At 60.0% G+C, this 22,403-nt stretch overlaps 1 protein-coding gene across 5 annotated transcripts; it reads left to right on the top strand.

Annotated features, from left to right (window-relative positions):
* DAZAP1 (DAZ associated protein 1) lies at window positions 1-20,522 on the top strand. 5 transcript variants are annotated; one of them, XM_082652042.1, is made up of 13 exons: window positions 1-167; window positions 7,173-7,213; window positions 7,697-7,863; window positions 8,136-8,201; window positions 9,612-9,722; window positions 10,548-10,596; window positions 13,555-13,637; window positions 15,945-16,098; window positions 17,030-17,059; window positions 17,159-17,299; window positions 18,063-18,239; window positions 18,829-18,917; window positions 19,629-19,760. In XM_082652042.1, the coding sequence occupies exons 1-12, from the start codon at window positions 139-141 to the stop codon at window positions 18,915-18,917; spliced, it is 1,137 nt and encodes a 378-aa protein (XP_082508168.1). In that variant the 5' UTR covers window positions 1-138; the 3' UTR covers window positions 19,629-19,760. The 5 variants fall into 5 exon arrangements, with proteins under 5 accessions (XP_082508168.1, XP_082508167.1, XP_082508166.1 ...); XM_082652041.1 differs by lacking the exon at window positions 18,829-18,917 and having other exon boundaries at window positions 9,615-9,722; window positions 19,629-20,522; XM_082652040.1 differs by lacking the exon at window positions 18,829-18,917 and having other exon boundaries at window positions 19,629-20,522.
* The last annotated feature ends 1,881 nt before the right edge of the window (window positions 20,523-22,403 follow it).

Genomic DNA, 22,403 nt, shown 5'->3' with positions numbered 1-22,403 from the left:
GGGAGGAGGCAGCGCGGCCGCCGCCGTTGCGCAGATCCGGGCCGCGGCTGTGGGGAGGGCGCCGGGGCCAGTGACCTTCCGGAGGCGGGAGCGAGCCAGGGGGCCCGGACGCCGAGCGCCTTCGCCGCCGCCGCCGCCATGAACAACTCGGGCGCCGACGAGATCGGGTGAGGACGCGCCGGCCCGCGCCGCCGCCTCGGCCGGCCCCCGCCCAGACCCGCCCGGCCCGTCAAGGTCACGCCGCGGGGCCGTGCCGAGCCGGCGGCCGGGAGCCCGGGGGCGCGATGGGCCGGGGGCCCCTGGGGGGACCTGGGGGTCCGGACGCCCCGCCGCCTCGTGGCCGGGGACCCCGAGCGGGAACCGGGGGTCCGGGGAGTTCTGTGGGTCCGGGCGCCTCGCCGTCTCGTGGCCGGGGACCCCGAGCCTCAACGGGGGGATCCGGGGAGTCCTGGGGGTACGGGTGTCCCACCGCCTCGTGGTCGGGGACCCCGAACCTCCACCGGGGGATCCGGGGAGTCCTGGAGGTCCGGACGCCCCGTCGCTTCCTGGCCAGGAACCCCGAGCCTCACCTGGGGGTCCCTGCTGTTTCCTGACTGGGGGAGACCCCGCCGCCGAGCCGGAGTTTACCGCAGGGAGACCCTCGATCGGGAACCCGGGGTGGGGGGGGTCCGGGGCACCCTGTCTGCCCCCGCGCCTGGATTTCTCGCTGGGCGGGGGGGCGGGGGGCGGAACCGTCCCCGTGCTCGTGCTTTTCCTCGGGGACCTCGAACAGGAACCTGTGGGGTCCAGGGAGCCCCCAGCCCGTGCACGAACTTGGCGGGTCAGCGCACGTGGCGGCCCGGTCGGTGGGGGGGGGGTTCCAGTTCTGCCGCCGCCCAGCTTATCCCACTCGGGACTCAGCGAGTGCCCACTCCACCATCTACTCTCCTCCCAAGTGTAGTTTCGCAAACCGAAGGCCCGAGGGCCAAGGTCATGGGGGGCCGTCCCCGGTCTGCAAGCAGCGCACCCCGCAGTGTCCACCATCTCAGCGCCTCCGCGCCACCTGATGGGGTGTCTGCAACTGTTGTTTTTATGTTGCTGGAGCCCCTTCCTGCTCAGCCCCCACCTAACCCCCACGGGCGGGTTTAAGATAAAGAGAAAGAGAAACTTGGGAGGTGGACAGACAGGCTTGCTCCTGAGGTCTTTCTCCTTGGTGCAACTGTTAGTGAGAGAAGGTTTGTTATAGCTAAGTTTCCCTTTTAATTATAATCTTGCCTAATGCTAAACGAGCTGGAGAGGAGAGTGATCCCACAGGAGCTAGGAAATCCCATTCTGTCCTAGTCTAGGGGTTTGGTCTAGTTTTCTTTGCAGAGACTGGTTTCTACAGCATCAGCGTAATTTTACAGTTAAATTCTTTTTGCGGAGATGGCAAAACAGCCTGGGCTGGGTTTCCGAGGCCTTGTGTACATTTCTCCGTGCACTTAGCGTTGAACAGATGTGGTGTTTACAAAACGCTTGATTTGGTGAGTAAGTCATTGTTGGCTGGTGGGTGGCTGGCCTCACTGAGCCCCTGCCAGGTTCCAGCAGCACGTTACACCATAGGACATAAAGTGTGTTTTGTGGGCTCCCCCCTCCAGAACCCCACAGCATTTAGAGGACCAGAAAGAAGGCGTGTAGCTCCTAGCTTGCTTTGTTTAGGAAAGATGTACAGGCACTGGAAGTCTGAGCTGTGTGTCGGGTAAGTGAAAAGTTGCAGCGCTTCCGCTGGGAAACTAGGATGTGGGCAGCAAGAAAGTTGCGGCGAAAGGGGCAGGACCTGAGGGAGCGGCAGCAGGTCTTCCACAGCCACATGGGCCTCTTTTCCTGACAGCCAAGCCTTCTGCGGCCAAGAGGCTGACTTCTTTAGGCCTGGGCTGCCTTTTCTCTCGCCTGGGAAGGCAGGGAGCCTCCAGATCCAAGAGGCTGCCCCTCGGTGTGCCCTCGAGGAGACGGCCAGACAGGGGTCCCTGGCGGTTCACCCCTACAGCTTGTACCAACCCCTGGGAGATGGTGGAGCAAGGATCCAAGGCTGGGTCTGAAGGGTCCCACCCTTGGCACCGCAGACCCACCCCAGACCCATAGGCAGCTTGGGGAGGCCGCAGAGCAAGTAGCAGAACCAGGATCAGGATCAGGGACCTGCCTGGCCGCGTTCCCCTCGCCACCCTGGTGAATGCACCCAGGTTACCTGAGTTCTAAAGTTGTAGATGTCAGGTGTCCCAGAAACTTTATTGCTTTGCCCCAAAGCATTGGTCAGTTTCTGTTTGCTGTGGGAGGCTTGTTTCCGATTGCTGTTGGAAGTCCGGGTCCACCTTGACTTCCTTATCTGTGTGGCTGTTCTAGTTCAGTGCTCGTGACCTCATCCGGCTCCCTGGTGATGGGCCCTCTTGGAGTTTCCCGTGGGGGGGGACCACCGTTGCCCACTTGGGGTGGTCACCGTGTGGGAGTGTGCGTCATGCTCAGACCATGTGGTAGTTATGTTATGGGGATGTGACAGTCTCACTGATCGCTGACGACACCCACCCTCCCCTCAGACCTCCTTCGCTTTGGTGTCTGGTCAGCCCCTCCCGAGCGGCTCCCAGGCCAGAGGGGCGGCTCCACTGTCGAGGGTACCTGCGTCCTCAGGAAGTGGGTGGATGCCTGGGGTGCCGCCCCATCGGGGATCTGCACTTTTGAGTTTGAGCCTTTGAAGGCAAAGCTTCCCTGCGTCTGGACTGTACAGGGGCTGGTGAGGCCACTGCTTTTAGTTCATGTTTTCGTCATCTTGGCTGTCACAGTGGCCCGAGCAGAGCCGGGGCGGGTCTTGAGGGCAGAGGTCCAATAGGAGCAGCAGGTGTCACGTGTGGCCTCGTGGAGCCAGGTGCCACGGGCGAGCAGATGTCCTCCCTCCTGGGCCGCCCAGCGGGACAGGTGCTCACCTTGCTGAGGGCCGGGGAGCGGTCAGGGTTGTGTCCCGGTCTCCTCCGTGGCCTTGGAGAGTCAGCTTAAGAGGGGTCCCCGGACTGAGGTTCTGGGGGCTGATGTGTCATGGAGCCGGAGAGGAGTTTGAGGGGGGTTTTATCTGGCAGATGTGGTTCTGCTGGCGTTCCCCCGGGCTGGTGAGACAGGGACCCTTGGATGTGACTGAAGGGAAGGGAGGGTCCCAGGGCGAGGAGGGACCTGGGGGAGGGGAGGGAAAGCAGCACTGGGTCTCTGGAGAGAGGTGTGGGCATGGCTGCTCAGGACAGAAACGCGGGAGGTGGGTGATGGGGGGGCACATGAGGGCTCAGGTGACTTAGCACTGGAGGGGTCCTGGGGTGGAGCCTGTGGGTCCCTCATGGGCGTGGCTCTTTCTGGAATGGTTACTTGTGGAGGCTTTGAACGCAGAGAGCCTTCCGTTGAGCTCTGCGCTGGCCCCGTGGGTGTAGACCGGGAGCATGCAGGGCCGAGCTTCCTGAGGCCTGTGGGCGTGAGCACCCTTTGGGGGGGCCGCTGTGTGGCGGGGCAAGAGGTGTCCTGCCCTGTAGGGGTGGGGGTGGAGGGCCTTTTCTCTGGGGCTTCTCTCTTGCATTTTGGAGCTGTCTTGGGCTCTGCAGGGTGTGGAACAGCATCCCTGGCCCCCACCCCCTCGATGCCAGAAGCCACAGATGTCCCCAGATGTGGTCCAGTGTCCCCTGGGGGCAGGATTGTCCAGGTGAGACCCCTGTTTGGGAGCATTTGCTCTTTGAGGCCTGGTTCCCAGTGTGTCCATGCCACTCGCTTCCGTGGGTTAGGACGTGTGTCCCAGGGCTGTTGGACGCCTGTACAGTTGGCTGTGATGCTGGGGGCTGCTCCGCTTGACTCCCTTCTGGTTCTGGCCGTTGCAGTGGGCCCAGCACCTGGACTTGGTGGCGTGCTGCCCTCTGTGCGGGGCCCCTCCTCAGAACCCCTGCCCTGGGTTGCGCTGGACCTCTGTAGCTTCAGCTCTGACTCCTCCCTTGGCAGGGCACACCGAGGCTTAGAAGGGTCAGGGGACTCGGTCAAGGTCACTCCCAGGGTGGCCAGGCTAGAATTGGGGGCACCCCTGCAGGGGAGCGCGGCTGTGTTTCGGCGGAGGTCGCTGTCTGGGGGGCTCCGGCCAGAGGGGGTTGGTGGGCTGTGGTGTCTTTTGGGAGCTGGCGCGCCTCCCACGTGCTCAGCGAAGGTCAACCCAGGCTTTCCATGTGTTGTGCGGCCCCATAGTTTGTGAGAGGTGATCTCACCGGCCGGTGGAGGGAAGCCCAGCCTGCGGAGTGAGATCCCTGCCCCGACCACTGTCTTTGGGGTGTCCAGTCTGTCACAGCAGAAGGGCTGGAAGTGGGGTGGCTCCCTGGCTGCAGAAAGGCGTGAACACAGGCTGTCGAGGAGAGGGCCGCCTGCCGGACCGTGTGAGGGGTCCTGGCCTTGGCCCCCTGTCCTCCTGGGCGCAGCATGTGGTGCCTGCCGTGGGCAGCCTGGGCCGGGGAAGCCACCGGAGCCTGACTTTCTGGTGTACATACCACACAGTTGCCCTAAAGTACCCAGAGCAAGGACAGGGGAGTCATCCAGAGCAGGTTTCCATTCAGCAGCCGGAAGAGGGTGAGTGTTTCCCAGACCCCAGCACCTGGTCACTTGTGCCAAACCCCTTCCTGGAGGAAGGCAGCGATCCCATCCCGGCAGTTGGGGTGCATACCCCGGCAGCCAGCGCTGACTGCAGACCTCTTCTCGGGTCTCCAGGGATGGAAGGGTGTGACAGAGCCAGGAGGTCCCCTGGGGGCAGGGTGGGGTCTGTGGGAGGGCCCCCCAGTTTCCAGCTTCAGCTGAGTGATGACTCTGGCACCCTTCATAGCAGGGAAGGGCTGGAGAGAGGCTGCCACGCAGGGTCAGCTGACCCTTCATCTGCTGAGTTGTGTGTAAACGCCCAGAAAGGCCTGAGGTCATCTGGTGCCAAGCAAGTCTGTCTGGGCCACCCCACGACGGCAGCAGGGTGGGCAGAGCCCGGCGCCCTGTGCAGGTGTGTTGGCTGTGATACCGGCGATGGCGCCAAGTCTGCCTAGAGCCCCCGAGTCCCTGCCACCGCGAGTCAGCGAGGTCTCCCTGGGCCTTCCGGAACTTCCATCTGCAGACAGGGAGCAGGAGGAAAGGAAATATATAAAGCACCCAGCACAGCGCTGGCATGGGGTCTCCGGTCACAAAGAGCTCTCTCCTGTGCCAGCTGTGCTCCTGGCATCTTCTCAGGGGTGAGCAGCTTTCGCCTCCTAGTTTATATAACTTGGGACTCACAGAGCAGTGGCAGGAACGGGGGCACAGTCGCCACGATCTCCTCACGCCGGCCCCGCTGCATGCTTTCCATGCCACGTTCCAGCCCTGTGCGCCTCTGGACGCTCCTGTGTGTCCTGTTTTCCAAGAACAGAAACGTTTTCTAAATACAGCACAGTGATAAAATCAGGAAGCACATATCAACACCATATCATCATCTAATACACAGGGCAGATTCCGGTTTTGTCAATTTGCACAGGTGATGGCCTTTCTCTCTCTTTTCCCCTTAACGTCTGATTTTGAAATTTAAACGAGGGCTGGAACCTGGACTGGTCAGACCAGTTCCTTCCTCCTCAGCGGCATGGGGGTTGGGTTGCTTGGAGGGACTGGCTGACAACCTTCCTGTCCTGATCACATGCAGGCTAAACAGAGGTGGGTATTCCTCTAAGTGAGTTGGCGTTTGTCTCAGGTTTTTTGAGAATGCTCCAGCTCCTTTGTTTCTTCAAGCTGCTTTTCCACAGCAAACCCGTTTGTGCTTGTGCCCAACGCCTGGGCACAGAGGCGGTCCATTGCCAGCCTCAGGGCCCTTCGGTCATTGCCTGCCTGGGTGCCAGGCCCTGGGGCAGTGGGGCACAGCTGCGGGCTGTACTCCCCAGGGTCTCTGGGAGGCAGGAGGAGCCTGGTCTGACCTCGCAGGGATGCGTAGGGGACAGGACAGGAAGGTCACGAGGCCCGGGTGTGAGCTGGCCTCCCGATCCAGAAACGCGCTCTGTGTCGGGGGACGGGGGCATGTTGAGGATGGCAGGGGCCACCTGTCTGGGGTGGGGAAATTGTTTCTTCCACACTGAGTTTCTCTCCCCCAGGCAGAAAGCCGCAGTGGGAGGGACCCCTGAGTGCGGCTAGGGCCACTGCCCTGCAAGGGTCTGTCCTTGCATCCCAGCTGCCGGTTTTCGGGCGCTCGGAGGCTCAGCGCGCTCAGCCTCGGGGGGCTGTTTTGTCTTCACGCCAAGCAAGGTGGGGTTGGCTGTGGATGGGGACAGTGCCTGGGTGCTCTTCCGAGGGTGACGGTGTCATTCCTTTCCCCATGGCAGCAGGTGGGATGGAGAGCCCCGTCCCCTGCCTGCCCTATCACACCTGCCCCGGATCGGGTTGGGAGCCTGCAGCACAGGGCACCTCTCCGTTCACTTAGGCCCAGCCAGCCTGAAAGTGGCGGGCAGTGGAAGGTTCCTGGGTTCTGGACCCGCCCCGGGACTATGTGGACACTAGGCAGGGAGACCACCGGAAGTTTTCCTCTCAAACATTCTAGGGCACCTGTCCAAAAGGACAGCCCGGGCCACCCTGCCACGTCTGAGCTCCAGGGACCTCCCCAGTGATTTGTGGGTCCTTACTTGTGACCACGTGCTGCATATCCCAGCTTTGTCCTAAAGCCCTCATCCCCGCTGTCGTCCGAGTTTGTTGCGTGGGATCTCAGCTCTGGACTTGGAAACCTTTGGTGTTTGCTGAGCAGTTGGGAAGCTGCCCCGTGATCCTGCTCCCAAACTGGCACGGTAGGGGGTGCCGTCGATCTCTCTTTTCTTACTGTGGTTGAGGTCAGCGTGTACATGCGACTTGGGATGTTCTAACTCTCACTCCAGCCCCGTGGGCAGATCTTGGAGGCCTCTTTCATGCCTTTGACTGATGAGGCTGGGCCACGGCCATGCCCCGGGTTACCACCTTAGGGTAGGCCAGATGGTCGGCACCTTGGGCAGAACCCTCTTTTTTTGCGGGGGGCGCTGTGCCATGCAGCCTGCGGGATCTTAGTTCCCTGTCCAGGGCTTGAACCCAGGCCACGACAGTGAGCGCCGAGTCCTAACCACTGGATCACCGGGGAGTTCCCAGGGCAGAACCCTCTTGACCCTGAATGTTTTCTCGTTGCATTGCAGGAAGCTCTTCGTGGGCGGTCTTGACTGGAGCACCACCCAAGGTAGGTGCGAATGGACCTCGGTCTTTGGATTGTGTGAATTGTCTTTAATTCCTGACTTATTTATTGTCTTGGTTTCTGGGAAGGGGCACTTGGTCAGGAGTTGATGGGGGCAGAGATGAATGATCGTGGGCTTTGGAACTTGATCTCGTCCTGATGCTTCATGGTCATGGTCATGGTCACAGTCGGGGAGGGTGGCCAGCTCTGAAGGCAGAGGCTGTTGGCGTGTGGAGGTGGAGCCAGGAGGGCTAGGGATCCGCTGGCTCTGCCTACTTAGCTGTGGCCTTTTTTCTTCCCGCGGAGATGGGGTGCACCTTCCCTTCCCTGGCGCCCCGTCCTTCACCCTCTCCGCTGCCCCCATGTCAGTGGATCAGCCAGTTTAAAGGTTCCTAGCTGCACACTTTACAGGTCAGGCTGATGGGCTGGGAGTGTGTGACCTGCCTAATGCCCTGCTGTGCATGTGCGTATGTCTCGATCTTTGAGCAGAGACACTGCGCAGCTACTTTTCCCAGTATGGAGAGGTTGTGGACTGCGTGATCATGAAAGACAAGACAACCAACCAGTCTCGAGGCTTTGGGTTCGTCAAATTCAAAGACCCAAACTGCGTGGGCACAGTGCTGGCCAGCAGACCACACACCCTCGATGGCCGAAACGTGAGTGCTGGTCCCCGAAGAAAGCTCTCTGTCTTGTTGTGTGTGGTTCCTGGGCGTGCCTCTGTGCCCAAGCTGTGGTGTGTGTGTGTCGAGGACTGCTTTCCCGTGGGGTTGGTTTGAAGGGTTAAGGCTCTGAGCTTAGACTGGGTGCTGGGCCAGGATGCGGCCCGGGCCACCTGATGGGCCCTGTGCCCCTGGCCCTGCTGCTCACACCTTCTCTCTGGGGGAAGCAAGCCTCCTGTTCACCACTGCTCCTTTGAAACTTCCAACAGATCGACCCAAAGCCCTGTACGCCTCGGGGGATGCAGCCGGAGAGGACGCGGCCGAAGGAAGGCTGGGTAAGGGGCTGGGGGCTCCTGCTGGGTGTCCCGCAGCCGCTGATGCGAGGGGAGCCGTGTCTCCGACCTGGGTCCTTGCTCACTCAGACTGAGCAACAGGAGGGCTTCCACCATGAGGTTGAGCAGCTGAGAACGGCTCGGGTCGATTCGGTGTTGGAAGTTTTTTATCTCGTAGCCGAGAAGTTTCTTATTAGTCTACCTTGCAAACGACGGCTCACAGCCATCTGTCGTTAGGAACCTTCCGTTGTATCCGCGCCGACTGCTCCTGGCCCCCCACCGCTCAGTGCTCTGCTGACTGCTCCTCTCCAGGGAGGAGGCCTGCTGAGTTCAGAACCCACCTTGGGACTCTGAGCCGCGTGTGCCCCCCGGCGCCAGGCCAGCCGTCACCCAGAGTGCCCTGTCCTCGAGGAAAGCCCTGCTGGGGGCTGTGCGGGGCTGGGGCCTGGGCACCTGCATTTCCATCAGGGGCCTCAGACCAAGGGCGTATTTTTCCCGCTTTCTGTTAGGAAATATCAAATACAGAAAAAGAGTGGTACAGTGAACACCTAAATAAAACACTGCCCAGATTCATCAGTGGTCAGCATCAGTGATCTACACAGTCGTCCCTCGGTGGGATCTGCGGGGACTGCTTCCAGGACCCCCGAGGTGACCAGAATCCACAGACGCTTAAGTCCCTTATGTAAAATGGCCTGTAACCTACGCACGTCCTCCTGTGCACTTTAAACCATCTCTGGATGACTCATGATACCTGATACAGTGTAAATAGTTGGCTGGTGTGCGGCAAATTCAAGTTTTGCTTTGTGGAACTTTGTGGAATTTTTTTTTCTGAATATTTTTGATCCACGGTTGGTGGAATCCAAGGACACAGAACCCGTGGCTGTGGAGGCTGGCCGTATGTGTACCCACCTCTGCGCCTGCCCCTGCCGCTGGCACCCTGCCCCCACGCCCAAAAGTGCAGCCTCTGCGTCCCCAGCTGCTGGTGTCTGGGGGGTGGCAGCGCGGGGTGTCCACAGAGAGCGGGGTCCAGGCCAGAAGGCGGAAGAGGTGGCAACTGAGCCTCAGTTACCAGAGCTTTCCACCGTCTGTGCGTCACCAGCTTACACACTGCCCCTGGAAGCGAGCCTGGTCTGCCAGTTTGGTTTGTGCAGGCCACCCTGGTACTCGTTCTCCTCTCCTAAAGCCCTGGTTCCACACCGCAGAGCTGGCAGGCGCCATGGGTGGGCGTGCTTGGGGCGCCCCATCCCGTCGGCGGGTGGACGCGTTCATTCGTACAGCGGCCGTTGCGGTTTTCTGGACTCACTGGGCTCCTGGGGTTCTGGTCTGACCTTCAGAGGCCACACCGTGCACAATAGCGGGGAGTGTTAGGAAGTTTCCCCACGTGAACTAACCATCTTCTCCTCCTTGAAACAGCAGAAAGGACCCAGGAGTGATAACAGTAAATCAAATAAGATATTTGTCGGTGGAATTCCTCACAATTGTGGTGAGACAGAGCTCAGGGAATACTTCAAGAAATTTGGAGTGGTGAGTTCTCCCCGCGCCAGCAGCAGGTCGGTCAGGGCGGGAGTGGCGCAGCCCTGTGTCCTGGGGAGGCTGAGCCTGGCACAAAGTAGACCAAAGCCCCATCCATTCCCTGCATGGCCAGTTACCATCCCAGGAGAGGACTTACTGTAAATGGGGCAGACTGACCTCCTGGAAGGCCCTCGGGTCGGTTGTAGCCACTGTGGTGGAAAGCGCTAGATGGTGTCAGGAAGAAGGGGCTGGGCTTGGGTGAGGCTTCCGCCCCCTCCCCTAGGATGGGGGGCGGGTGGGTTTGTTTTCTGGAAGAGGCTAAAAAACTTTGGGGAGCTGAGTTCTAGCGGGGCAGACAGGACACAGGCAGGGCTTAGGGGGCCAGTGGGCTGGGAGGCTGTCCCCTCATCCGAAGCAGAGACACGAAGTCCCCCCAGGCTTCCACCGGCCACGCGTGCCCCGGCTGCAGCGTGCTTGCCTGGTGGTACCTGTTTGTACCCAGGGCCTGGCAGGAACTTGTGCGGAGTGGACGAGGAAGGGAACGTGGTGGCCCAGCCAGGCCGGGGACTCTGATCCCGGGTGGGAGGTCCTGGCTCTCGTCTCCCCACTGGAGCGTGGGGCCTGGGCCCCTGGTGACCCGCCACCTACCCTGCCCCGTGAGCACCCCTCAGCCTGCTCTCGGCCCCATGGGTCTCAGAGCCCAGGAAGCCGGCCTTTTGCCTCGGAACTTCCTGCACTCGGCAGGCAGTCCCAGGCAGCGGGGGCCGGGAGTGTTGTAGGCAGATGTGCCTGTGCCACCTGCAGACCTGGGCCCTCAGACGCCCATCTCCCTTCCAGGTCACGGAAGTGGTCATGATCTACGACGCGGAAAAGCAGAGGCCTCGAGGTAAAAGAGATGGAGTTTGTCCCTGGCCTTCCCCTCAGATGGCAAACTATCTCACAATTAGGTGGTGGTTGTAGCGAGCCTTGCCTCAGGAGAGGGTGGTTTGGAGACTGAAGTCCCTTCCCACGCAGCCCCAGCCTGTCTGCTTCCCAAGGGCAGGCGGTACAACCTTTTTTTTTTTTTTTTTTTTTTTTTTTTAAGCTCGTTCTTTTGAAGTTTTTACAACTTGGCATGAATTTCAACATGGTTTATGTTTTTAAGGGTGTCCTGAAAGATTAGTCTTTCTTTTAAATTGTGAACTTGCTCAATTACGACCGTCTCCTGTTTTAAGTTCACTCCAGCGAAGTCAGGAGTCTCATTTCATGTCGTCAGGCTAGGTCTGCCCCAGCTCGGCTTGAACGTGGAGTTCCCTTGATCCATCCCATGCTTTTTTTTCTTTTCTTGTTCTTTTTTCCGTAAGTCCCCTAAGTCGGCGGGGCGGGTGGGAGGAGGGCAAGGAGCCGCCCCAGCGCGCCCGCATCAGCCTCCCCCGCCGCCACCTGCACGTCCACTGTGGTTTGCGGGGCTGGGACACTGGGCGCCCAATTTCCGTGCCCTTTGTTTTTCTTTCTTTTTTTTTTTTTCCCCCTGGCTGCTGCTATTTGTCCCTGCCTCTGTCCCTGTTTTGGTTCCTGAACCGCTTTTGGGCCGGCCTTGTGAGCTAGGTGCGCCAGGCCCCGCGGCCCCTGCCCAGCCCCTCGAGGCATCCAAGCGTGGCCGGCGCCGCCCACAGCATGCGCCCGCCATGCTGGAGAATAGTTTGCCATTTGAACCTCATCCTCCTCTTCCTCCATGATTAAGTAACGTATCCTCACTTCATGTCGATTAAGCTGTTAAGTCTTAGTCTTAATTTTAATGTAGACGTACATGCTTAGTGACATACTTAAGTGTTTCATAGTAAAGTACAGTAATGTTAAGTAAGTTGTTTTTCCTTTTCTCTCTGTGAATTGTTTGTGATTAACGATATCTCTTTAGATTTCTCTTCTCCAGGTGCTAAATTATATCACACAGGTACAGGCCAGTCCCGCAGTCAGAGGAGGGAGCGGGCTTTGCTCCAGTGGGGTGTAAACGAAGTTTCAGTGTGTTTCTGTTCCGCTTCCTCAGCGGTGATGTCGCCTCTTGACAGACAGACGCGTCCCTAGAAGCCCTGCCCCGGGGCTCCTTCCCCACGACTCACCGCCTCTTGCACTCTAAGGACCGCGAGCCCTGTGGCTTCAGACACTCCTGCACTTGGAGACGTTCACTTTCTCACATGCCGTTCATCACCCACGTTGTGTTCCACCATTTGCCTCCGATCTTGGGACGCCTTGGGACGCGGGGGTCCCGAGGCTGCTCTTAGTCACCCTGTGGGCCGCCTGTGGTCCTCAGCCCGGGCCCGGGGGCGCCAGGCGGCCGGCGCGGGGTCTGGGCAGGAGGGGCTGTGGGAGAGTGCTCGGGGCTCGCCCCTCGGCCCTGTTCCCATGTAGCTCCTGCCATCATCCTCCGCCGTGGGGCTTGGCGAGTCCCTGCGCGGCCCCCAGTGCTAGGCGGGTGGAGGGTGGGAGCCGAGCCAGAGCCAGCAGTTGGTCAGCGGGCTCCCCGAGAGCTCGTCCCTACTTTCTCTGCTTCCTGAGTCTTCTCCGAAGCCTCCCTCCCTCGCTCCCTCCCTCCCTCCCTCCCTGTCCCTCGGTCCATCTGAGGCTCCCCATCCCCGCCCCGGGGCTCAGTCCCCACACACCTCAGCCGCTGCCTTTGCTCCCTCATGCCCTCCCGCGTGCCCGCCACTGCGGCCTGTCTCCTCCGGTCTGTTCACAGTTCCTCCCCACGCCGTGTGCAGGTCCTGTGTGCGTGTGTCACGCTCAGGCAGGCGCGTGTGCGGAGAGGACGGGCCTCCCGGAGAGGCTGCCGCCTACCGTTCTGAGCTGCCTTCCCTCCTCCATCCTTCTCCCACCACAGTTCTGCCAGGAGTCTTTCCACACGGTCCACACAGCTGTGCTCCCGCATCCTTCTTTGCTCAGCTCGAGAGGCCTCCTTCCTGGGCGCTCCCTCCCCTGCCGCCAGGGGCTGCCCCCCGCCCCCTGCGTCCACCTCCCGCGGTGCTCCGTGCCCCTCCCCCCACACCCATCTTCCGCCCCTTCTGGGCCCTGGCCCTTCCCCTGGCCTGTCCTTTGTTGTTCGGGGTCTTCCGGCAGCTGGCTGCCGTGGGGGGCCTGTAGTGCTCAGCGCAGATGGGCCCTGGGGAGCCAGAGCAGCAGCCTGAGGGCTGGACACTCCACGCTAGCCAGGCAGCCGTGCTCACCAGACCAGCAAACTTCGTTTATACTGCACTTTCTTGTGTTTGGGAAACGCTAAATTGTTTTTCCCTTTGAAATTGTCCTTTTGATGACATGGTGCCTCTTGCTCTTGCTGCCGACAGCAGTGTTTGACCTGCTGGAACCCACTGTGGCCTGTATCTCTGTGTATTTATGCAGCTACGTATAGATAGACACCTGTATACATACGTACGTTACCTTGGCAGGACTCCTCGGGCTTACCCAACAGCGTTGGGCAAGCTTGGCGAGGCTCTAACTGGTAGAGACGTACCTCTGTTAAGGCGCTAGAACAATGTACGGCTGCTGTCAGCACTAGCTGCAAAGCGACTGCCAGCCGAGGGGGAGGACCCTGGGTTTCAGAAAAGCAGAAGCGCACCCACGACACACCTGGGGCTGCCCGCCAGCCGGGCCCTGCTGTCCGGGCTGCTGCTAAGATGCGCCCCTGTGATTCCAAGGTCATCTCTGTGGAGGAGGCGGCGTCTGGGCTGAGACGTGCTCATGCCCCACAGCCTCGCACACTTGCTTCGCTGAAACCCTCGGTCGATCCCTCGGCCCGTCCCTAATACTGTTCATCATCCTGTTTTGTGTCACAACACCCTGCTACCTTGATTCACTCTTCGTCGTTGGCTAGGTTTTGGATTTATTACTTTCGAGGACGAACAATCAGTGGACCAGGCTGTCAACATGCATTTTCACGACATCATGGGCAAAAAAGTGTGTAGTTGTAGTTTTATTTTACCTTAAGACCAAACTAAGTCTTAGGCAACCTCGGGATTTCACTGGAGAGGAAATCCCTTGACAGGAGGAGGGCCGGGCTAGTCATCCCAGGACCCCCAGCTGGGGGTCGGACCCGGTTCTCGGAGCCCCTGGCTCTAGAGCCCCTGGGGGGCGGCCGGCGGGGCGGGCAGGCTGGCATCCAGTGAAGTCACGGGTTGCCTCAGGCTTGGTTTCAGTGACCACTCCTTCAGATGTGTGTCCCCTCCCCTCCCCTCCCGTCCCACGCCGGCCCGTAAAGTGCCGGGCCGTGAACCTTTGAGAACAGGTTCCGTGTAAAACTGAAGGCAACGTAAACATCCTGAAGGATTGGTTTTCAAATTGGGTCACTTACTGTGAACTCGGTACCGGCCACATGCTCCTGATAGTTCTTAACTCCATGCAGTCAAGTGACCTCTGGTGTTTCATCTTCATACTGTGTTGCTGCCACGGAGGGAGCCTCTCGGGAGGTGGCCCGACCCCTCATTTTCCGGCCCTGAGCTTGCTGAGAACTCGGCTCTCACCTGAGTAGCTGGTGGGGGGCTGTGCAGTCGCCCAGGCTGCCGCCCCTCCCAGGCCCTCGGCTTGTCCTCGTCCCCTCGGCAAGCCCAGCCCTTCTGCCGGAGCCCTGCGTCGGCTGAGACGTGGAGGGAGTCTGGCCCCAGGGGTACCCCCCCCCCCCGCCCCTTCGCTTTACAGATGGGCGGCTGACTCAGTTCCACGCGAACCTGACTGTGCAGGAGACACAGTCATGCTCTCAGTTTGAGACGTTCATTGATGCTTCTAGTTTAAGGTTAGCTTGCAGATTCCAAGGGTGTGCGCTGTTATGAACACACGTTCAGAAGAGCCCGTGTCCCATGTTTTAAGGTCCTGTGGCGTTTACAACTGGGGAGAAGTGAGGTCCTCCTTCAGGGACAGAGAGGCCCGCTCAGTGCACGGATCTGCTCCCAGGGGCAGAGTCCAGCTCCAGCCCTGTCTCGAAGGGCTGGGGCCCACTTGTAATTAAAACCTAAGGGCAGAATAGGAAGACTAAAAGAATATATATACTTCTTAAATCACAGGGCTGCTTTGCTTTGTAAGCAGGAACCAAATTCCCTTGAGGAAAGTGTGAAGACTCATTAATTTGAGTTCTTTGAAATGGGTCCTCTGGTCCTGCTTTCGCACCGCCCTGAGCTACTGGGGATTTTGTTCCTGTCCATGGAGCATCCTCGGGGCATCGGAAGGTGGGGTCTTTGTGCCTCTGTCCCCCACCTGTCTGTCCTCTCCCAGGAATGCCTTTAGGCAGAATTGATGGGATTCTGAATACAGGATGCTTGGCGCACCAGGCTGTGAGACCCCAAGGACAACTCCAAGTGAATTCATTGTCTCTTTCTCCTTGCTAAAATTTATCCTACAAACAAGAATAACTGGGGATTCTAGAATGCTAACGCAGCCCTGGAATTGGGGGTCTTTGCTGTCAGTCGGCCCACATTGGAAAGGCTGTGTAGGCGGGGCTAGGCCTGGTGGGATGGGCACCTCGGTCCCCTTGTCCCACCCTCCACATGCTGTGGCTCCTGGCACGTCCAAAAGCGGAAGGGTCCTGGGCTGCTGACCTAACACAGTATGAAGATTGCTTACTGATTCAAATGTCCATTTTATTGCATGTTTGTTTACTTTTTTTGTTAGATGTAATGTAAGATTCTCTTATCACATCCATTCCCTCTGACATTATTTTGAGTTAATTGAGATTCTTTAAGCGTTAGCCTGGGGAAGGTAAGTCTTTATCTTCCATTAGACATTTTAAATAAAAAACCTAAGTAAACCAACTGTGTTTCTCAGGTATGAGCTGAAGGGCGAAGGCAGGGCGGGGGCTTTGGAGAGGGCCTGCACAGCTGGCCGGCGGGGCCAAGAGGAGGGCCACGATGGTTGGCCTGAGCCTGACCTGCGTGACCCTGGGTTGACACTGCCCCTTAACTTGACTGAAAGGCCCCTGTCACGCACAGAACTCTCTGCGGACTCTTGGCCCTCAGCCCTGCTCTGCAGTGGGTGGGGCTTCATGTGACTTACAGTTGGATCTGTTGTACCTGAGAAACATTTTTTAGACAAAAGAATTTTAAAAACTTTTTTAAGAAAAAAAGTTACTGGCCTAAATAAGGTTTATAGTTAAGTATTTAGTTTTAAGTCATAATAAGATGCTAAGTGTAGTTGTAAGTTATCTGAGGGTGTGTCTGAAGGGAAGGGGGTCTGAGACCCTCAGCATCTCCCTAAACCAGAGCTCGATTTGTCTAGGTGGAAGTTAAACGGGCCGAGCCACGGGACAGCAAAAGCCAAGCGCCAGGCCAGCCGGGGGCCAGCCAGTGGGGCAGCCGGGTCGTGCCCAGTGCCGCCAACGGCTGGGCAGGTCAGCCCCCGCCCACGTGGCAGCAGGGGTATGGCCCGCAAGGTAAGGCTGGCGTCCCTCCCGACGGGCCCATCCACAGCTGGGACGCGCCCACTGCCACGCGTGCGGGCTGTGGGGGCCGGAACCTGCGCCAGGGCCCCTCCCTGTCCAGGGCTGGGTGGGTCTGTCCCGTCTGCCGCCCACGGGCGCTGGGAGTGCTGGGCTGGTGCCTCCGGCGGAGGTTGGAGATGTGTCTCCAAGGGCAGGTGCCACGAGGCCGGAGTGGGAGATGGACGTGGCTGACTGTCTCGCAGGCTCTGGTCGGAGGCTCTGGGGAGAGAGGGGTTTCCACCCAGCGGGGAGGAAGCATGGCGTCCTGCCTCTTGAGCCCTTTGGGTCTATTCCAGCTCCCTGGGCTGTGGGCCCTCCGTGTGGGGCTGGCAGAGCTTTTACGGACAGCTTTGCGGGGAGGCTTGGGGTGGCCAGGGGCCCCGAGCCAGGATCCAGGAGCCTCCATTCCCTTTAGAAACCTAGGGAAGGAACACTGTCCAGGGAAGGGCACCGGGCGCCCCCAAGCTCATAGACTGTTTCTGCATGGCTCCAGGCTTTATTCCTGGTCTCTCCAGGGCTGGCTTTTAGAATGGTTTTTATTGCAAAACAAGCCACGGCTGTAGGGGACCATCTAGTGAGACCAGATGCCCTCACACCCACAAGCAGGGGAAGAACCAGCGCTTGGCCGGAGGCCGCCCTGGCTTCCTGCCTCCCAGCCTGAGTCCCACACATGCGACTGAGTCCCTGCTCTGTGGGCGTCCCCGCCCTCCCGACCGAGGGGCTGCTTGGAAGGGCTGGGGCCATGCGACCCAAGGAAGGCTCCCCTCTGACGTCTCCCCTGCACCCGTGATGCGTCAGGACACCAGGTCCCGCGGGGGGCGGGGGTCCCCAGTCCACGCCATGGCGCTGACGCAGCACCCACCCCTCTCTGTTTTCCCTGCAGGGATGTGGGTGCCAGCAGGACAGGCGATCGGTGAGTCCCTGTTGGGAGGAGATGGAGAGAACAGGATGTGAAACTGGTGGATGGGGCTGGGGGCTTCTGCCCGCCCTCATCCTGCTCTCTGTGTTCCAGGTGGCTACGGACCGCCCCCCGCAGGAAGAGGAGCCCCCCCGCCGCCTCCGCCCTTCACCTCTTACATCGTGTCTACCCCTCCTGGAGGGTTCCCCCCTCCCCAGGGCTTCCCCCAGGGCTACGGCGCGCCCCCGCAGTTCAGTAAGTGGCCGCGGGCCCTGTCGGACACAGAGACCTTCTCCCTCCCCCACCCTCTTGCTCACCTTGATCCCTAGGGACCTGCTCTCCGTGCTTCACTTGAGGGGACTTGATTCACTTGCTTTGTGCCCAGCTGTAATTGAAGAGGCGCCCCTGGAGGGCTGGGGCGGGCCTTCCGTCCCCCAGCACCGTGGGTAGAGGGGGTGTGGCCACACGTGGTGACCGTGTGTCCATCAGGAAAGAGAAGTGCCTCACCTGATCCTGTAGGGCCGACAAGCAGCCACCTGAGTGTATCGTTCGGCCGGCAGGAAGTGTCTTCTGCCTTCCTTCCCTCGTGTTCCTTGGGGCGGCGTGCTCAGCGGCCCCCTGTGGCCAGGGACCCGGGACCCGGGACCGGGCAGTGCAGCCCTGTAGCCCGGACCAGGGCCTGCGGGCCACCTGATGACCGCGTGTCCTTACAGGAGGGGCGCCTGCTCCCGGCCCAGCCCCCGGCCAGTTTCATTTCTGATGAGGAAGAGCGGGGCGCCCTTCATGGACGGCTCACAACTTCCCGCCTTCCCAAGGCCACCCGGGCTGCGGCCCCACCCGGCTAGGCGTGTGCTGCCAGGCTGGCCGCTGGTCGGGCTCTGCCCGGTGGGGGTCGTTTCCTCGGCTGTGGGCCCGGCCTGTGGGCGTCCTCGAGGCCTGGCTGCTGGGTGGAGGTGGTCTGGGCGGCTTCCTGAGGGTGAGCACCGCGTCTGTGTTTGTCTTTCCTGTCTGCCTGCAGGTTTTGGCTACGGGCCTCCACCTCCCCCACCGGATCAGTTCGCCCCCCCAGGGGTTCCCCCACCACCGGCCACTCCGGGGGCTGCACCTCTGGCCTTCCCGCCGCCTCCGTCTCAGGCCGCTCCGGACATGAGCAAACCGCCGTCGGCGCAGCCCGACTTCCCGTACAGTCAGTACGGTGAGTGCCTCGCTCCCCACATCCACGCGCCGCGGGGAGAGCTCGAGAGACCCAGGCTCGAGCGGGCCTTATGCAGGCGCTTGGTTTCTGGGGTCTCAGCCAGGGCGCTGGCGCGGAGGAGCATCCGCGGCTGGCAGACGTCCGGGGCCTTGTGCCTGGGGGCGCCCCGGTGGGCCCTGCCGCCTTGGGTGTCTGGGTTTGTAGGGCGCAGGGTGGGTGTGAGGGCCGTGCGACGTCAGCATTGTGCGTCCCCCAGGGTGCTTGCCAGGTGGATGCTGGAGCCCGGGGTCCGCATCCATCAGAGGAGCTCCTGTGGGGACAGGGTGGGCCTGGGGCTCTGCTGGCGCTGAACAGACGCCCCCAGCACCCCTACACCGCACGCTCTTGTTCCCCTGGGGGCCTTGCCCGGCCGCGGTCCCTGAGCATGTGGGTTCTCACCTCACCCGGAGCAGGACGTGGCGGTGGTGGCGGGTGTGGGGTCGCCGGCCCCCGGTGGGGGTGTGCGAGCGACAGCGCGTGTGCCCCTCCCCGCCCCTGCTCCTCTGCCGAGGCCGCCTGGGGCAGTCAGCCTGGTCTCGTCTCTTGCCAGGCCTGGGTACCTCTTCTCCAGAGCCGCCAGGCTTCGGCCCTCACTTTGTTTACACTCTTATGGTCAGGCTGAGCAGTGATGTGGCCTAGGTAGGTGGCGCCTCCTCCTCCACGGTCCCCACTGCCTGCACCCGGGCCACGATGTCGCCTCCTCTGCCATCCTGGGCGGGGGTGGACTCGGCGGTGCCCTCGGGGACGGGCCCTTGCCGGGGCAAGGATCTCGTCCGGCCACCGCCCCGCTAGCCCCGAGCTCTCCTTCCATGGGGCAGCACGGTGGGCGTCTGGGCCCCCGGGACGGCCCCCTCCACCGCGCATGGTGTGGGTCTGCTCCTGCTTGGAGGAGGGACTGCCCAACCTGGAGGGGCTGTGCAGGCAGCACCGTCAGGGCCAAGCTCTGTACCTGTACCTCAGGCTGGCCTGTCACGTTTCCTCCCATCCTGAAATCTGTGCTGAGTCCACCCTGTGGTCCACCCTGTGGTCCACCTGAGGACAAACTTTCTAGAAGCCTGTGGTCCACCAAGGCAGGCCAGATCATCTGTGTCTCCAGGCTCAAGGGCCTCTCCAGCCGTGAGGGCAGGGCAGTGAGTGGGGAAAGGGGCTGAGAGCAGACGGGACAGACGAGGGGTCCGAGGGGTCTCAGAGCTGCTTTTCTTTCTGTGCAAGACAGCTGCCCAGGGTCCTGCCGAGGCCCCCAGGTGGGCCCTCCACCCTCCGGGTCCATGCCTTGCCCCGCGCAGGGCCCTGGCCGTGGGTGCCAGCGGGAGCGGAAGTGGTCCCAACTCACTGAGCCCTTCCCCGCAGGTTACGGACAGGACTTGGCGGGCTTCGGACAGGGCTTCTCAGACCCCAGCCAGCAGCCCCCCTCCTACGGGGGCCCCTCGGTGCCCGGCTCGGGGGGTCCCCCCGCCGGCGGAAGTGGCTTTGGACGCGGTCAGAACCACAACGTACAAGGATTCCACCCCTACCGACGCTAGCCGCAGCACCTTGAGGATGTCGGGCGGCTGAGGCCAGGATTCAAACTTGTGAACTCGTGACAATCACAAACTTGGGGAAAATACCAACTGGAGCGTGGGGGGCTTCTGGCGGTGGCTGTGGGCATCTGGACCGAAGTTTTTAAACGTATTATTTCTCTAACCCATCAGCTCAATAAAAAAGTCACTGGTTCAACAACAGGGTTAAAAAAATTCTTCAGCTTTAATTCAAACCTTCAGGTTTCTTTTTCTTCCTTTTTTTTGCAATTATTTTCCTGAGCCTTTATTTTACCGTATATTGTAAACTTTTATGTTAAAGAAAAAAATATACATTTACAAATTGTGAGATTTTTAAGAGAAATTTTCTACAATGTATACTCGCTTATTTTTTAATTTAAAACAGGGTTTCTGTCGGCACTGGTGGAGGTGAGGGGCGTTTTTAGTCCCTCACTCCTGGCTTTGAGGGTTGGGACTCGTTGGTCCAGAAACTCTGGGAGCTTAAAGAAGAAATCTACTGAGTGTGTTTTGTTTTTTGTTTATTCTTTGCTTTTGTCGACTGGCGTGCCTGGCCATGTCTGCAGGTGCGCCGTGGGGCCGCGCTCGCCTGCGTCCGCTCTGGCGTCAAGGACCAGGAGGAGGCCGGGCCAGCCCATCTCCCGCGCTTGGGGCTTTAGGGCGTCCCCGCTGACCGGTTTGAATAAAGAAAGTGCGTTTGGATTAGAAACCCACGCTGTGTCTGTTATTCCCTCTGCTTAGAGGAGCCCCTTTCCGTGTGGGGAGCCCGGGCCCTCTTCGGCAGGTCTGGGGCTTTGGGGGATCTGGTCTGGTGGTGGTGGGGGGCCTGGTCAGAGCTGCAGACGCACTGTGAGGGACCCTGGGTCCCAGGGTTCAGAGGCCACTTGCCGGGCTCCGAGGAAGAGACGCCTGCACACACGTGGGTGGGGCTGGCCAGGCCACCCCCGCCCCTGCGGGAGTGACACCTGGACTGTGGCCTTGGGCGGGCCGCTCATCTTTCCATGAAGTGGGCCGTGGACATGGGTTGGGGCTGTCGGCACCCCCAGTTCAGGGCCGGTGGGGTGCAGCTCAGGGAGCTGAAGGTCGTCATGGTGGGCACTTGGTGGGGCCCAGCTGTTGTTCACAGGGCCCCAGAGGCAGGGCCAGGCCTGGGCAGTGGAGCAGCTCGAGTCCTAGCCAAGGGGGATCCCAGAGATGCAGAGGGAACCTGGGGGCCAGGGAGGCGGGGTGGGACGAGTTCCCACCTGCAGAGTCTCCTCTGCCACGTGAAGTGACGGGGCCGTTCCGTTGTCATAAAAACAAGATTTCAGAACATAAATCCTGGATGGCTCCAGTGTGCCAGGCTTGAGAATGCGGTGAACTAGACAGCCGGAGAGCCCCAGCCCAGTGCACTTTGCGGGGGAAGGGAAGCTTGGCTCAGCCCAGAAAGCTAGTGAAACGGGCATCTTCTCCCCCAGACCCAAGACGACCCTCCAAGACTGCACCCCTCCTCCTCCCATCCCTCCGGTTCACAGAAGCAGCAGGGTCAGGCAGAGTGGGGGGCCTCGTGCCCGCACCCTCCAGTCCCCACCGCGTGTCGTCGCATTGTGAAAAGTTAGCTCCTTACATCAGCAAGATGAATTCTCTGCAAAATTACAGTCTCTTGGCCAAAGGGTGCCGTGCAATCATTTAAGGGGCTTCCAGCCAGCCAGGAGCTCCCAGGACCACGTTTGCCTCCGTAAACTTGGGCAAGCCCGCTTCGCACCTTCACACCCTGATTGACACTTCCTGCAGTCCCAAACACAGTGATTGTACCCCACTGGGGCACGGAGGGACGTCCCCTCCTTCGCGTGAAGCCTAATTGGTTACCGCCCCTCCCGCCCCGCCCCGTTGTGGAAATGGCTGAGGAGGGCTCAGACTTCCCGTCCCCTCCAGGCCAGCCCCAGCTCCCCCCAAAGCCACTTGGTCGGTAGGGGGCCGGAGACAATCACCTCGTGCCCCACACGCAAACTGAGTGAGGGCAAACTGAGTGAGGCGCGGTGGAGTCATGTGGCGGGGGGAGGGGAGGGCATTGGCCTTTTCTCTTGTTTTATCTTCTCATTCCTACCTCAGGGCCTTTGCACATTCACTCCCTCTTCCAGGACCTCAGTCTCCCTGCAGGGCTGATTGCATCCTCTATTCATGGGGCTTACTCCTGCCAAATGTTTAACTGTTTTCTATGTATCACGTCTTTTTGTTCTTGTATGCCTCTGTTACGGCTTTCTTTTGCATTCAGTGACTATTTTCTAGTGTAGCTAGAAAATTAATTCTTTTAATTTTTTTCATCGTGCTTTTTGAGTTTTTTAGGGGTTGTTCTATAGTTTACCACACACATCTGTTGGGTTGCTTTTTACTGTGACAAAATATAAGATTGGTAGGGAACTTCCCTGGTGGTCCAGTGGCTAAGACTCCACACTTTCACTGCAGGGGGCACAGGTTTGATCCCTGGTCAGGGAACTAAGATCCACATGCCACGCAGCCAAAAAAAAAAAATTAAAAAAATACAAGATTGGCCATTTTAAACTACTTTTTAAGTGCACAGCTCAGTGGCATTAAGTACATGCACATTGTT

The sequence above is a fragment of the Grampus griseus genome (genome assembly GCF_964374135.1).
Source record: "Grampus griseus genome assembly, chromosome: 3".
Classification (NCBI taxonomy): domain Eukaryota; kingdom Metazoa; phylum Chordata; class Mammalia; order Artiodactyla; family Delphinidae; genus Grampus; species Grampus griseus.
This window is presented reverse-complemented; position numbering and strand designations above follow the sequence as displayed.

Bases quoted from the DNA above. Each gene is read 5' to 3' on its own strand.
- DAZAP1 (XM_082652040.1), top strand. From the start codon at position 139: ATGAACAACTCGGGCGCCGACGAGATCGG. The intron at 7,864-8,135 runs GTGAGTGCTGGT...AACTTCCAACAG, and splicing joins ACACCCTCGATGGCCGAAAC to ATCGACCCAAAGCCCTGTAC. The intron at 17,060-17,158 runs GTGAGTCCCTGT...TCTGTGTTCCAG, and splicing joins GCCAGCAGGACAGGCGATCG to GTGGCTACGGACCGCCCCCC.